Below are 14,386 nucleotides of genomic sequence, written 5' to 3' on the forward strand. Positions count from 1 at the left end.
GTCTGTGTATCTGCCCAGCTATCTGTCTGGCTTGGAATGTCCTAAGACTGGTGCTAATTGGCTGGTGGGTGGGGCTGGGTCCAGGCACTAATAAACTAAAGGGAAGGTTCCAAGATGGCACTTATCAGCACCAATATACCCATGACAGGATGAACTCCTCAAAATGGCTACTGCTGGCTTGATGTCTGCACGATGATGTTTCAATTACCTCTTGTCTCTCTGGGAGGCTCTCTAAATTAGCACTTGGCCTGATCCAGCCTCTTTACAAATTATTGTTTCTGTCCTGAGTCTTGGACTGTGTGAGATTTTTTGTGTATATCCTTTAACAGTGGAGCCTTTACTTTTATAAAGGCAGAAGGGACTCCATGACTTCTGATGAAAGATCAGCCTTTATTTGTATTATTTTCCCCTATATGTAAAGCATCATTTCTCTCTGGCTGCTTTCAATAATTTTTCTGTCTTAGGATGGACAAGGGTTTCATTTCCAAACTACACAAACAGATCATACAATTCAGTACTGAAAAACCAAACAACCCAATCAAAAAGTGGGCAGAAGATCTAAATAGACATTTCTCTAAAGAAGACATAAAGATGGCCAAAAGGCACATGAAAAAAAAATGCTCAGCACTGCTAATTATTAGAGAAATGCAAATCAAAACTACAATGATGTATCACCTCACACCAGTCAGAATAGCCATCATTAAAAACTCAATGCATATATATGGAATCTAGAAAAATGATACAGATGAACCTATTTCTAAGGCAGGAATAGAGACAGAGACATAGAGAATGGACCTATGGACATGGGGGGGAAGGGAAGGGTGGGATGAATTGGGAGATTAGGATTTACATATATACACTACTATGTGTAAAACACATACATTGGGGCTTCCCTGGTGGTTCAGATGGTAAAGCGTCTGCCTGTAATGCGGGAGATCCAGGTTCAATCTCTGGGTCGGGAAGATCCCCTGGAGAAGGAAATGGCAACCCACTCCAGTATTCTTACCTGGAGAATTCCGTGGATTGAGGAGCCTGGTAGGCTACAGTCCACGGGGTCGCAAAGAGTCGGACACGACTAAGCAACTTTCACTTTCAGCTTCTTGACTCTGTAGGCTTGTTTTTGCCAAATTTGAGAATATTTAAACTATTATTTCTTTAAGTAATTCTTTTCTCCTTCTGAGACTCTGATTTACACAAATATTAGATCTTTTATTATAATTCCACTGATCACTGTTCATTTTTCAGTCTATTTTCTGTTATTGAGACTAGATAATTTCTGTTTTTCTTTCTCTAGGTTCAAAATTATTTTCTCTGTTGTCTCCAATCTGCAGTTTAACCCATCCTTTGTGTACTTTATTTCAGTTATTGTATCTCTTAATTCTTAATTTCCATTTATTCTTCTTTGTATATTAGATCTCTTTGCTAAGACTTTCCGTCTTTAATTTGCATGAAGAATGTTCAGGGAATTCCCTAGCAGTCCAGTGGTTAGTACTTGATGCTTTCACTGCCAGGGGTCTGGATTCAGTCCCTGGTTGGGGAAATAAGATCCCACAAGCCAAGCAGTGTGGCTAAAAATAAATAAATAGAAAGAAGAAAAACAATGTTCAAAATTGTTTGTCAAAGCATTTCTCTCTCATGGCTGCTCTGAAATCCTTAGCAGGTAATTTAATCAGTTGTGTTACAATGATTTCATTTTCTATTGATAACACAAATCTATTGATTTTCTTTACTCAGTTTGAGATCTCAGTTTAAAATCTTTCTGGTTTTTGGTATAAAGGGGGATTTTCAATTCAAACCTTGATATTTTGGGTATCATTTTAAGAGACTCTGGATCTTATTTAAATTTTGTGTTTTAGCAGGTCTTTTCTGTTAACATTCTGGTGGGTGAAGGAGGATGCTGTCTCTTTACTGGCAAGTGGGAGAAGAAGTCCTAGCTTCCCACCTGGCTATGTCTGTCACCTCCACAGTGGGTGTAGGTGGCATACCTTCTTATAGTATGGCAAAGGTAGAATTCCAGGTTTTTCATTTGGCCTTTGTTGGTTGGGGCAAAAGTAGGTTATAGTTTTTCTATAGTGTTTGGCTGGAGTAGAATGGTTATTATCTAAACGCTTTCTGTATTGCTAGGTTGTTCCTTTGGGTACTTTGGCTAGAGAAAACCAAAATACTTGGTTTTCTTGGTCTGTAGCTGTTGGCACTTCTGGGCTGTGAGGTTGTCCTGTACCCAGCATGGGCTATGTAAAACACAGGGAAAACCAAGGGAACTTACTACTGCTTCATTCCTTGGAGCCCAAGGCCCTTAGCCAATCTGTCACCTCTTCACCTTCTAGAGCATCTTGTGCTTTTTAATATAGAATATCCTGAGCTTTTAGTTTTATTTAGCAGGAGGAATAGGTAAAAATACATCTACTCCATCTTCCCATAAGCAGAAATCTAGTTGGTTCTTTTGAATGTATTAATTTGACCATATTACTCTGGAGCTTAAAACATCTCAATGGCTCTAATTACCTACAAGATCGAATTTCAAAACAAAAACCACACTGAGGAGGAGAGACTACATCAGATACATCTCCACATTCCCAAAGTTCAGCACGGATCTTATAAGTAATAGTTACTCTGAATGCTTAACAATTAAAGAATTTGGGCTTAAGTTAATGTATTTCACTTTGGCCACCTCATGCGAAGAGTTGACTCATCGGAAAAGACTCTGATGCTGGGAGGGATTGGGGGCAGGAGGAGAAGGGGACGACAGAGGATGAGATGGCTGGATGGCATCACTGACTTGATGGACGTGAGTCTGGGTGAACTCCGGGAGTTGGTGATGGACAGGGAGGCCTGGTGTGCTGTGATTCATGGGGTCGCAAAGAGTCGACACGACTGAGCGACTGAACTGAACTGAACCAATATGTATTCTGGTGAATTATGCACTTTCTCAAAGACTGTTCCACAGCCAAAAGTATGATGTGCTTGCATAGACATTTTTGTTCTGAGCCAAAGCTTTCAGAGAACTACCAAAGCTAGAACCACATTTACCTTCTACAGGTAGCCGCCGCCGTATGGCTAGGCGTTCCATTTTCCGCTGTGTCTCTGCCAGACTGAAAAGAACCCCGTATACATATTGACGAGCTGACCGGAACAGGATGGCAGCTGGAGGAAGCTCCATGTTACACTCATCTTCAATACATACAGGAATCTTAATCTCACCCTAAAAAGAAAATGGTTCAGGAAAAAGGAGAGAATGAGTTACCTCAAGGTTTGGAATTGAGCTGAGAAGAACAAGTAATGAACTGTAGCCTAGCTATTAAATTTTCTACTTTTATTTAGACAAAATTTCAGACTAAAAAGAAGTTGTAAGAGCCCAGCTGAGTATTAGACAGCTTAAAGCTATTCCATTTTTAAAGTCTCTGCTATGATTAACTACAGCTGACTAAATGGGGAAAATTTATCTTAGACATTCTGCTGGGGAATGGATTTGTATGGTAAGGCTAGAGGAGGGAAATAGCTCAGGAGAAGTAGAGGGAGAGGTAAAGACCAAGGGTATAATGCCTCTTCTTAGAGTGTGTTCATCCCTAGACCAGACTTTACAAACATGGTACATTGTCTTCTCCAAAATCTCACAATTACCCTTCTCCTCTAGGCCTCATTTCCTGCACAGTCCCATCTTCTGCTGGTCTCACCTCACTAGAGACCCTCGACACATGAAGGGCCCTAGCATACTTGGTCTCTTTTAATCTCCTTTCAGATACAAAGGTCAGACTTTTCTCTGGTAACCTACAGTCCTAGGAAGTTGAAGTACAGTGCAGAGAGCAGGGAGGTAAGTGTCGATGTGTTCTCTTACCTTAGTGAGGACATGGTAGATATATGGGTACATAAGACCCCTTCGATGTCTGTGTTCAGCAACCCGCAAGACTTCTGGAGCTACTGGAGGTAAGGGTGGAATGGTGATGTCCATATGGTTCCTTGTAGACATAGACAGCAGAGATGGGATGTGGGGCTCACCATCACCCAGGCTGGCATTTGAAACTCCAGCATCAATGGGCTCTACCCAAGACCCTCTGTCACTATTTGGATCCTCCCATCCAGGCTGCTGCTGAAGTGTTTCTGTGATGCGACTAAAAGGTTTAAAAAGATAAGTGTGGAAAACAGAAAGGAGGTTAATAAAGATATTTCAACTCAAGATGTCTATTCTGATTACAAGGAATCTTACAAACCCTCTAGAAGCCAGGACACTGGGTTAGCACTGGATCTGATATCATTCCTCTCAGTGGCCATCACTATCCTCCTAGCTTCTTTCTTCAGATATAAACCAAAGCAATCAAAAGTCATGGGCTCCATTCTGAGTCCTTTATACCTTATAAAAGTCATGTTTAAAGTCTGCTTATGTTCTAAGGAAATAACTACAATTAAAACCTCAAAGTGGCTCTGTCTTCCAGGAATAATCTGCTTGGAAGAATAATCTAAGAAAAATGTTATTATACAAAATCCCACTGTTTTGATCCTCAGAACCTTTTTAGCTACACTTTTTTAGTTACCAAGCAATATAACTGCATACTCAACTGTTCTAATATTTCAACTCTATAAAACTTTCAATTTTTTTAATGTTCAATCTACTGTTCTTCACAAACTGAGAGATGAAAGACATGATACATAGCGCACCCCTACCAGGGCGTCCCTAGCCATCTGCTATGCTGTCTTCTACCTCAGTGGCCTGGGTATCTGAAAATTATTACCTGTACAGGGTCCAAGTGATCATGAAGTGACAAAAACATAGAGTTTTCCTACTTCACTTAAGTGCAAAGAGTCATAGAAAAAAGCCAGGAACATACACTTTCCCACATTCCCTACCTAGGTTAAAAGTACTTCAGAAATCTATTCCCTGGGGTGCCCGTATAGCTACTTACTCAGAGCTGGCTCCTTCTGGCTCATCACCATCAGAGGAAGAGGAGTGGGAAGAGTCTGGTCCCAAAGGAGTTGAGGCTTTGGAAGTCAGGTAATTGGGAAACTGGGATGCAGAGGAATCATAAGAGATAGCCCAATTGGCAAAGGGGCTGTCCTGCAGCATGGAATCCTCAGAAAAAGCATGGGATTCCCCCAAAGCATGGGGGGAGAAGAGAAGAGAGGAGTTGGGTCTCACTGGGAATGGTGGTGGATATTTCATTTTCTGGGGCACGTGGTGAGAAAACTAAAGGATGAAACAGACACAAAAGCTATTTATTTAACATTTTACCAGGCTCCAAGATGGTTCCCCCAAAGGTTGTGACACAGTGGATGAGGCCAGTAGCTGGAATTGTTGGGATACAAAGAACATACTGAGAATAACAAGAAATAATTCTAACAGTGATGTATGGACAGAATCCTTCAAAGGCAGGACAACAGACCAATCTATGTCTCCTAGAGTCATTCTTTCAATATTAGCTAATCTACATTCACAATGACCTAGTGGTTGCTGATTTGAATGTTTTCTTTAGAGTTTGCCAGCCTCAAGTTGAGAACGTGACATAGGTATATACAACCTTGACATTCTGATAATACTGAATCACCCGAACTCCTTAACTCAAGATTATAAAAATTAGGAAACAATCCTAGTCTAATGCTATCAAATGGTCTCAAGCTTCTTAAAAGATACTTACCATCGGCTTCCCAGCAGAGAGAGTGCCCATTTGATTTCGTGGAATGGGAGGATTTCCAAGGCGATTATTTCGAAAACCTGAAGCAAAGAGAAAGCGCTATCTCCTTTAGTCAATCCTAATAATTCTACTCTGTTACATTCTGGTAACCTCATATCATCTGAGAAATTATTATGAATATATGAGTTACAATTTATTGAATAGCTACTACAAGCTACACTAAGAACCTTACATAAAATTATTTCTTCTGATAACAACTCTATTAAGGAGGTATCATGAACCACATTTCATGTAAATGTGACTTGCAAAGATCACACAGTGAGTACATAACAGAGGTAGAATTCAAATTCAGGCCTGACCCCCACAGACGGGGCAATTTTACATATACCAGGCCACAACAGAGATTAGCACCAGAAGAAGCCCAAGCTAAGGAAATGGCATTGGATCCCATCTATAAATTCAAGAAATGAGGGCCCCGTTTCATGTCACCTCTCTTATTACATGGAAATCAAAAGGCAAATGTCTATCAAATAGGAATAACTTCTAGGAGGGTGCAATACAAATAAGTGATTACACTCTGTCCCAGGAGTTCTGAGAGACTCAGTTTCTTCTACATAAAGAGCAGCCCAGGGTCAAATGGAAGCCTTACCTAGAAAGGAGGGCCCCACTGGCAGTGAAGAGAGTTTGGTTGTAACTGAATAGTACTCAACTGCTTTCTTGAATCGTTCTATTTTATCTTCTGTCCTGGACTGGATATAGGAATATCAGATGTTCAGAAGGAGAAATAACATGAGTGTGCCTTTTTCATGCAATTTATAATTTGAGATTCAAAATAGTCACAGAAATAAAATGTTTCAAGAAACCCAAGAGAGCAATTTTTTTTTTATACTGCAGAAAAGATTAGGTTAGGGAGAGAGTATTATAGAACATTAAAGCTCAAATACTTAAAAAAATTGTTTAAAAAGTTTACTTACATTTTGTGCTATTCTAAAATTCTTACATGATCATTAGAAAAAATACATAAAGATAGAAAAAAACTACACGGTACCATCACCCAAAGGTATTTTGATGTGTTTCCTTCCACTGATTTTTAAAATTCATTTTTTTGGGGGTTGAAGTACAGCTAGTCTATTTTAATACATTTCTGTAATAGCTTATGGAAAAACTCGAACAAACTTTTTGACCAACCTAACATTTATTTTTTTCCTATAGCTGATACCATACTCTATGTAAAATTTCATGTCTTGCTTTTATTATAGTACAAGATAATTTTGAATGGCTGAATATCTTATCATTGTAAGTGTATCATAAATTATTTAACTACTTCTCTAATACCCAATGTCTCACTTATTTCTCACATTTGGCTATTATAAGTTACACAACAAAGAACATATATGTACATAAAAGTTTTTCTGGATTTCAAATTATGTCCTTAGGAAAATGTCCCCAGAGTGGAATTACTGGTTCAAAAAGTATGAACATTACAACCAAAACCACTTAAACATACAGAAAATCCATAATGTGAAATCACTATATATCCTCCAGAATGGTTAAAATTTAAGATTATAAATATCTAGCCCTGGCAAGGATATGGACTGACTGGAAGTCCAATACACTGCTTGTAGGAATATACATAGGTAGAGCTGAGAAAACAGTTTGGGAGTTTCTTATTATGCTAAACATATATTTGCCATATGGCACAGCAATCCTACTCTTAAGTATTTATCCAGGAAAAATAAGTACATATGTCTACCAAAAATATAAACAAGAATACTAACAACAGCTTTATTTAATAGCACCAAACTAGAAATAATTCTATCAACAGAAGAATGGATAAATTATGATATATACATATGATAAAAAAAACTGTACAGTAATAAAGAACAAAGGACTGATATATGCAACAATATGGACTAATCTCAGACATAATAATGAGTGAAAGGAGAAGCAGACAAAAGAGTACATATGCACAAGTGCACTCATCTCACACACTAGTAAAGTAATGCTCAAAATTCTGCAAGCCAGGCTTCAACAGTATGTGAACCATGAACTTCTAGATGGTCAAGGTGGATTTAGACAAGGCAGAGGAAGCAGAGATCAAATTGCCAACATCTGTTGGATCATCAAAAGAGTTCCAGAAAAATATCAACTTCTGCTTTATTGACTATGCCAAAGCCTTTGATTGTGTGGACCACATCAAACTCTGGAAAATTCTCAAAGAGATAGGAATACCAGACCACCTGACCTGCCTCTTGAGAAATCTGTATGCAGGTCAGGAAGCAACAGTTAGAACTGGACATGGAACAACAGACTGGTTCCAAATAGGGAAAGGAGTACGTCAAGGCTGTATACTGTCACCCTACTTATTTAACTTAAATGCAGAGTACATCATGAGAAACACTGGGCTGGATGAAGCACAAGCTGGAATCAAGATTTCTGGGAGAAATATCAATAACCTCAGATATGCAGATGACAACACACTCATGGCAGAAAGCAAAGAAGAACTAAAGAGTCTCTTGATGAAAGTGAAAGACGAGAGTTAAAAGGTTGGCTTGAAACTCAACATTCAGAAAACTAAGATCATGGCATCTGGTCCCATCACTTCATGGCAAATAGATGGGAAAACAATGGAAACAGTGATAGACTTTATTTTCTTGGGCTCCAAAATCACTGCAGATGGTGACTACAGCCATGACATTAAAGGACGCTTGCTCTTTGGAAGAAAAGTTATGACCAACCTAGACAGCATATTATAAAGCAGAGACATTACTTTGCCAACAAAATTCTGTCTAGTCAAAGCTATGGTTTTTCCAGTGGTCATGTATGGATGTGAGAGTTGGACTATAAGAAAGCTGAGCACCGAAGAATCGATGCTTTTGAACTGTGGTGTTGGAGCAGACTCTTGAGAGTCCCTTGGACTGCAAGGAGATCCAACCAGTCCATCCTAAAGGAGATTAGCCCTGAGTGTTCATTGGAAGAACTGATATTGAAGATGAAACTCCAATACTTTGGCCACCTGATGTAAAGAGCTGACTCACTGGAAAAGACCCTGATGCTGGGAAAGACTGAAGGCAGGAGAAGGGGATGACGGAGGATGAAATGGTTGGATGGCATCACCGACTCAATGGACATGAGTTTGAGTAAACTCTGCGAGTTGGCAATGGACAGGGAGGCCTGGCGTGCTGTAGTCCATGGGATTGCAAAGAGTCAGAAATGACTGAGCGACTGAATTGACTGAACTGAAAGTCCAAGTAGAAGTGAAACTTGGGCTTCCCAGGTGGCACTAGTGGTAAAGAACCTGCCTGCCAATGCAGGAAACATAAGAGACCTGGGTTCCATCCCTGGGTTGGGAAGATCTCCTGGAGGAGGGCATGGCAACCCACTTCAGTATTCTTGCCTGGAGAATCTAATGGACAGAGGAGCCTGGCAGGCTACAGTCCACAGGGTCACACAGAGTCAGACACTACTGAAGCGACTTAGCACACATGCACAGAAGTGAAACTTACTTATGGCAATAGAAAATACCACTTATCTCTGTGGGATTGGGGATGATTGAGAAGGGGGTTTTCCGATGTAATTTTAAAATCCTCTTGAATATAATTTATGACCTTTATAATATTTCATCAAATAGAATGTAAGATATTAAAGTCATTTCTAATTATAAATAATGTTCTAATAAGCATATTTTTACATGTTTCTTAGGTTATTTCATAGGAGATATTTTTAGAAGTGGAATTACTAGGTCAAAGGATATAGTTATTTTCATAGACTCTTGACACATGATATAAACCTCTTTCAGATGCAGATGTCTCAAGTTATACTCTCATCATCAATGCATGTGTGCTAAGTAACAGAGAAGCCTGGTGGGCTACAGTCCATGGGGTTGCAAAGAGTTGGAGATGACTAACCGACTAAACCACCAGGCACACAAATACAGATATTAAGATGTCTAGGTCATCTAGCCTCATTTTAGACACACAAGCCATACACAGAACCTTCCTTAATATCTCTACCTCTGTACCCTCATCCCTTCCACAAAGTGACCAATGTAACCAGTTTGGTATGTGTCCTGTCATAACTTTTGCTGTTTATACACACACACACATATGTAAATAAATACAGCTTTGTTTTTTTTTTTTCACATAAGTGGAATTGTATATTGTTTTTCAAATTGCCTTTTGCACTTAACAGTATGTCTTATAAATTATTATGTGTCAGTGAGTATACATCTATGACCCAATACCCTGAAATACTGAATCACACGTACTTCCCTCACTGTCCCACTCTGCTCTGTTTCCCGAAAGCTAAACATTTACTTTTCCTTCAAGGGGCACCAATTCTATGAAATCTTTCATTCTATGAAAACTTTATTGTTTTTTCCTTTGTTGTACTTATTTATTTGCTTCAACCTTCCCCATTAACCTCAAGTTCTATGAGGACAAAGAATGGTTTATTCATACTGACATTCTGCTAACATGGGACTTATCTATAGAAGTTTACTCAATATTTTACACATGATCATATTTAATTAAGCCCTACCATTTTCTTTTTGTTTTACATATTTATTTTTTAATTAATTAACTTTTTCAGCTGCACTGGTCTTCATTGCTGCACGGACATTCCCTAGTTGTGGAGTGCAAGTTTCTCATTGTGGTGACTAATCTTGTTGCAGAGCACAGGCTCTAGAGTGCGAGGGCTTCAGTAGTTGTGGCACATGGGCTTAGTTGCCCTGTGGTATGTGGAATCTTGCTGAACCAGGGATTGAACCCATGTCCCCTGTGTTAGCAGGTGGATTCTTAATCACTGGACCACCATGGAAGCCCCTAACCTCTTCATTAATAGATCCACAGAGGCCACAAGTAGCAGAGTAGAAATTCATAATTTGATGCTGTTACCTAGCAGATTTTGTATGTTTTTTTAAAACAGTTCTGATAATTCTATAACTGTTAAAAATATTTGTGAAAATTATATAGCAACAATGAAGAATGGTTTAAGACATAATGTTCAGTGGAAAAAGCAAGTTAAAGATGACTACACTGAGCTGACTACCACATTAGACATATAAAGAGGACTAGGAAATATTGTAAAACATTTAGGATGGAATTAGAAGCAAAGTCACTATTAAACAATTTTATTTTGTTTAGTCAAAGGGGGATTCTTGTTATTAAGTTACAAAGGCAAGCAAAAGCTATAACATTAAAAATATTCAACACTCAATTGAGCATGTACAAAAATTTTCCTCCATTTACAAACAATGGAATATTGTTGTTGCTGTTGAGTCTCTAAGTCATGTCTGAGTCTGCAATCCCATGGACTGCAGCATGCCAGGTTCCTCGGTCCTCTACTATCTCCAGGAGTTTGCTCAAATTCATGTCCATTGAGTTGCTGATGCTATCTAACCATCTCATCCTCTGCCACCTCTGTCTCATTTTGCCTTCAATCTTTCCCAGCATCAGGGTCTTTTCCAATGAGTTGTCTCTTTGCATCAGGTTTCAGTAACACTCCTTCCAATGAATAATCAGGGTTGATTTCCTTTCGGATTGACAGGTTTGATCTCCTTGCAGTCCAAAGGACTCTCAAGAGTATTCTCCAACACCACAATTCAAAAGCATCAATTCTTCGGTACTCAGCTTTATTTGTGGTCCAACTCTCAAATCCGTATATGACTACTGGAAACATAGCTTTGACTATAGAGACCTTTGTCTACAAAGTGATGTCTCTGGTTTTTAATTTGCTGTCTAGGTTGGTCATAGCTTTCCTTCCAAGGAGCAAGTGTCTTTTAATTTCATGGCTGCAATCACTGTCCATAGTGATTTTGGAGCCCAAGGAAATAAAATCTGTCACTGCTTCCACTTTTCCCCCTTACATTTGCCATGAAGTGATGGGACCAGATACCATGATCTTAGTTCTTTAATGCTGAGTTTCAAGCCAGTTTTTTCACTCTCCTCTTTCACCCTCATCAAGAGGTTCTTCAGTTCCTCTTCACTTTCTGCTACTGGAGTGGTATCATCTGCATATCTGAGGTTATTGATATTTCTCCCAGCAATCTTGGTTCCAGCTTATAATTCATCCAGCCCACATTTTGCATGATGCTTTGCATATAATTAAATAAGCAGAGTGACAATATATAGCCTTGTTGTACTCCTTTCCCAATTTTGAACCAGTCAGTTGTTGCATGTCTGTTTCTAACTGTTGCTTCTTGCTTTCTTAGTCGCTCAGTCAGGTCCAACTGTTTGCAACCGTTTGAACTGACTGTAGCCCACCAGGCTCCTCTGTCCATGAGATTTTTCAGGCAAGAATATTGGAGTGGGTTGCATTTCCTCCTCCAGGGGATCTTCCGAACCCAGGGACTGAACCCATGTCTCTTGCATCTCCTGCATTGCAGGCGGATTCTTTACTGGCTGAGCCACCAGGGAAGTCCCAAGTACACTGGAAATGGGTGCCATTTCCTCCTCCAGGGGATCTTCCCTACCCAGAGATCAAACCCGTGTCTCTTACCTGCATACAAATTTCTCAGGAGACAGGTAAGGTCGTCTGGTACTTTCATCTCTTTAAGAATTTTCCAGTTTGTTGTGATCTACATAGTCAAGGCTTTAGCATAGTCAGTGAAGCGGACTATGCTAGATTTTTTTTTTTCTGGAGCTTCTTTGCTCTCTCCACGATCCAATTAATGTTGGCAATTTGATCTCTGGCTCCTCTCCCTCTTTGAAACCCAGCTTATACATGTGGAAGTTATTGGTTCCTGTACTGTTGAAGCCTGCTGCTGCTGCTGCTAAGTCGCTTCAGTTGTGTCCAACTCTGTGTGACCCTATAGACAGAAGCCCACCAGGCTCCCCCTTCCCTGGGATTCTCCAGGCAAGAACACTGGAATGGGTTGCCATTTCCTTCTCTAATGTAGGAAAGTGAAAAGTGAAAGTGAAGTCACTCAATCGTGCCCGACTCCTTGCAACCCTGTGGACTGCAGCCTACCAGGCTCCTCTGTCCATGGGATTTTCCCAGGCTAGCTTGAAGGATTTTAAGTATTACCTTGCTAGCATGTGAAATGAGCATGACTGTATGGTAGTTTGAACACTCTTTGGCATTGCCTTTCTTTGGGATTGGAATGAAACTGATATTTCCAGTCCTATGGGCACAGCTGAGTTTTCCAAATTTGCTGGCACACTGAGTGCAGCACTTTAAATAGCATCATCTTTTAGGATTTTAAATAGCTCAGCTGGAATTTTGTCACCTCCACTAGCTTTGTTCACAATAATGCTTCCTAAAGCCCACTTGACTTCATATTCCAGGATGTCTGGTTCTAGGTGAGTGACCACACCATTGTGATTATCCAGGTCATTAAGACCTTTTTTGTATAGTTGTTTTGTGTATTTTTTCCACCTCTTCTTAATCTGTTAAGTCCTTGCCGTTTCTGTCTTTATCATGGCCATCCTTGCATGAAATATTCCCTCAATATCTCCAATTTTCTTGTAGAGATCTCTAGTCTTTCCTATTCTATTGTTTTCCTCTATTTCTTTGCATTGTTCATTTAAGAAGGTCTTATCTCTCCCTGCTATTCTCTGGAGCTCTGCATTCAGATGGGTATCTTTCCCTTTCTCCCTTGCCTATCACATCACTTCTTTCTTCAGCTATTTGTAAAGTCTCCTCAGACAACCACTTTGCCTTCTTGCATTTCTTTTTCTTTGAGACACTTTGGTCACTGCCTCCTGTAAAACGTTATGAACCTCCATCCATAGTTCTTCAGGCACTCTGTCTACCAGATTTAATCCCTTGAATCTATTTACCACCTCCACTGTATAATCATAAGGGATTTGATTTAGGTCATACCTGAATGGGCCTAGTGGTTTTCCCTACTCTCTTGAATTTAAGTCTGAATTTTGCAATAAGGAGCTCATGATCTGAGCCACAGTCATCTCCAGGTCTTGTTTTTGCTGACTGTATAGACTTTCTCCATCTTTAGCTGCAAAGAACATAATCAGTCTGATTTTGGTTTTGACCACCTGGTGATGTCCACATGCAGAGTTGTCTCTTGGGTTGTTGGAAAAGGGTGTTTGCTATAACCATCATCTTCTGGTGTCATATATTTTTGCCTTTTCATATTGTTCATGGAGTTCTTCAAGCACGAATACTGGAGTGGGTGGACATTTCCTCATCCAGTGGACCACGTCAATCTTGGGTGGCCGTGCACAGCAAGGCTTACAGCTTCACTGAGTTATACAAGCCCCTTTGCCATTACAAGGCTGTGATTCATGAAAGGGACAACAGAATATTATTCAATGTTAAAAAGGAAGGTTATTCTGACACATCCTACAACATGGAAAAATCTTAAGTACATTACGTTAAGTGAAATCAGCCCATTGCAAATGGGCATGCAAGCAGGCTCAGTCATGTCCTACTCTTTGCAACCCCATGGGCTATAGCCCCATCAGGCTCCTCTGTTCATCCAGGCAAGAATACTGGAGTCGGTTGCCATTCCTTTCTCAAGGGGATCTTCCTCACCCAGGGACTGAAGCTGTGTCTCTTGTGCCTATTGCACTGAAGGCAGATTCTTTACCACTAAGCCACTGGGAATTTCCTATATATAGTATAATTCCACTTATATGAAGTATGTAGAGTAGTCAAAATCAGAGATCAAAAGTAGAATAGGCAGAGAGGGAGGAGAGAATGGGGACTTATCTTTTAATGGTTGTAGATTTTCAGTTTTACAAGATAATAAGAGTTATAGGGATGAATGATGGTGATGGTTACACAATATTATGAATGTA

At 39.8% G+C, this 14,386-nt stretch overlaps 1 protein-coding gene across 6 annotated transcripts in view; it reads right to left on the bottom strand.

The window, feature by feature from the left end:
• The window catches only part of FAM120C (family with sequence similarity 120C), a 145,520-nt gene that overhangs the window by 70,434 nt on the left and 60,700 nt on the right, over positions 1-14,386 (bottom strand). For all 6 annotated transcript variants that reach the window (XR_009493573.1, XR_009493574.1, XM_024988789.2 and 3 more), the window contains exons 5-9: positions 6,274-6,373; positions 5,628-5,704; positions 4,899-5,179; positions 3,836-4,109; positions 3,031-3,202 (exon numbers count right to left, since the gene is read on the bottom strand). Coding sequence is in view for 4 of the 6 variants with exons in the window: in XM_024988789.2 (XP_024844557.1) it covers positions 3,031-3,202; positions 3,836-4,109; positions 4,899-5,179; positions 5,628-5,704; positions 6,274-6,373 (904 nt within the window). In the remaining 2 variants the exon portion in view is untranslated. The remainder of the gene's footprint in view (positions 1-3,030; positions 3,203-3,835; positions 4,110-4,898; positions 5,180-5,627; positions 5,705-6,273; positions 6,374-14,386) is intronic.

The sequence above is a fragment of the Bos taurus genome, chromosome X (assembly GCF_002263795.3).
Source record: "Bos taurus isolate L1 Dominette 01449 registration number 42190680 breed Hereford chromosome X, ARS-UCD2.0, whole genome shotgun sequence".
Classification (NCBI taxonomy): Eukaryota; Metazoa; Chordata; class Mammalia; order Artiodactyla; family Bovidae; genus Bos; species Bos taurus.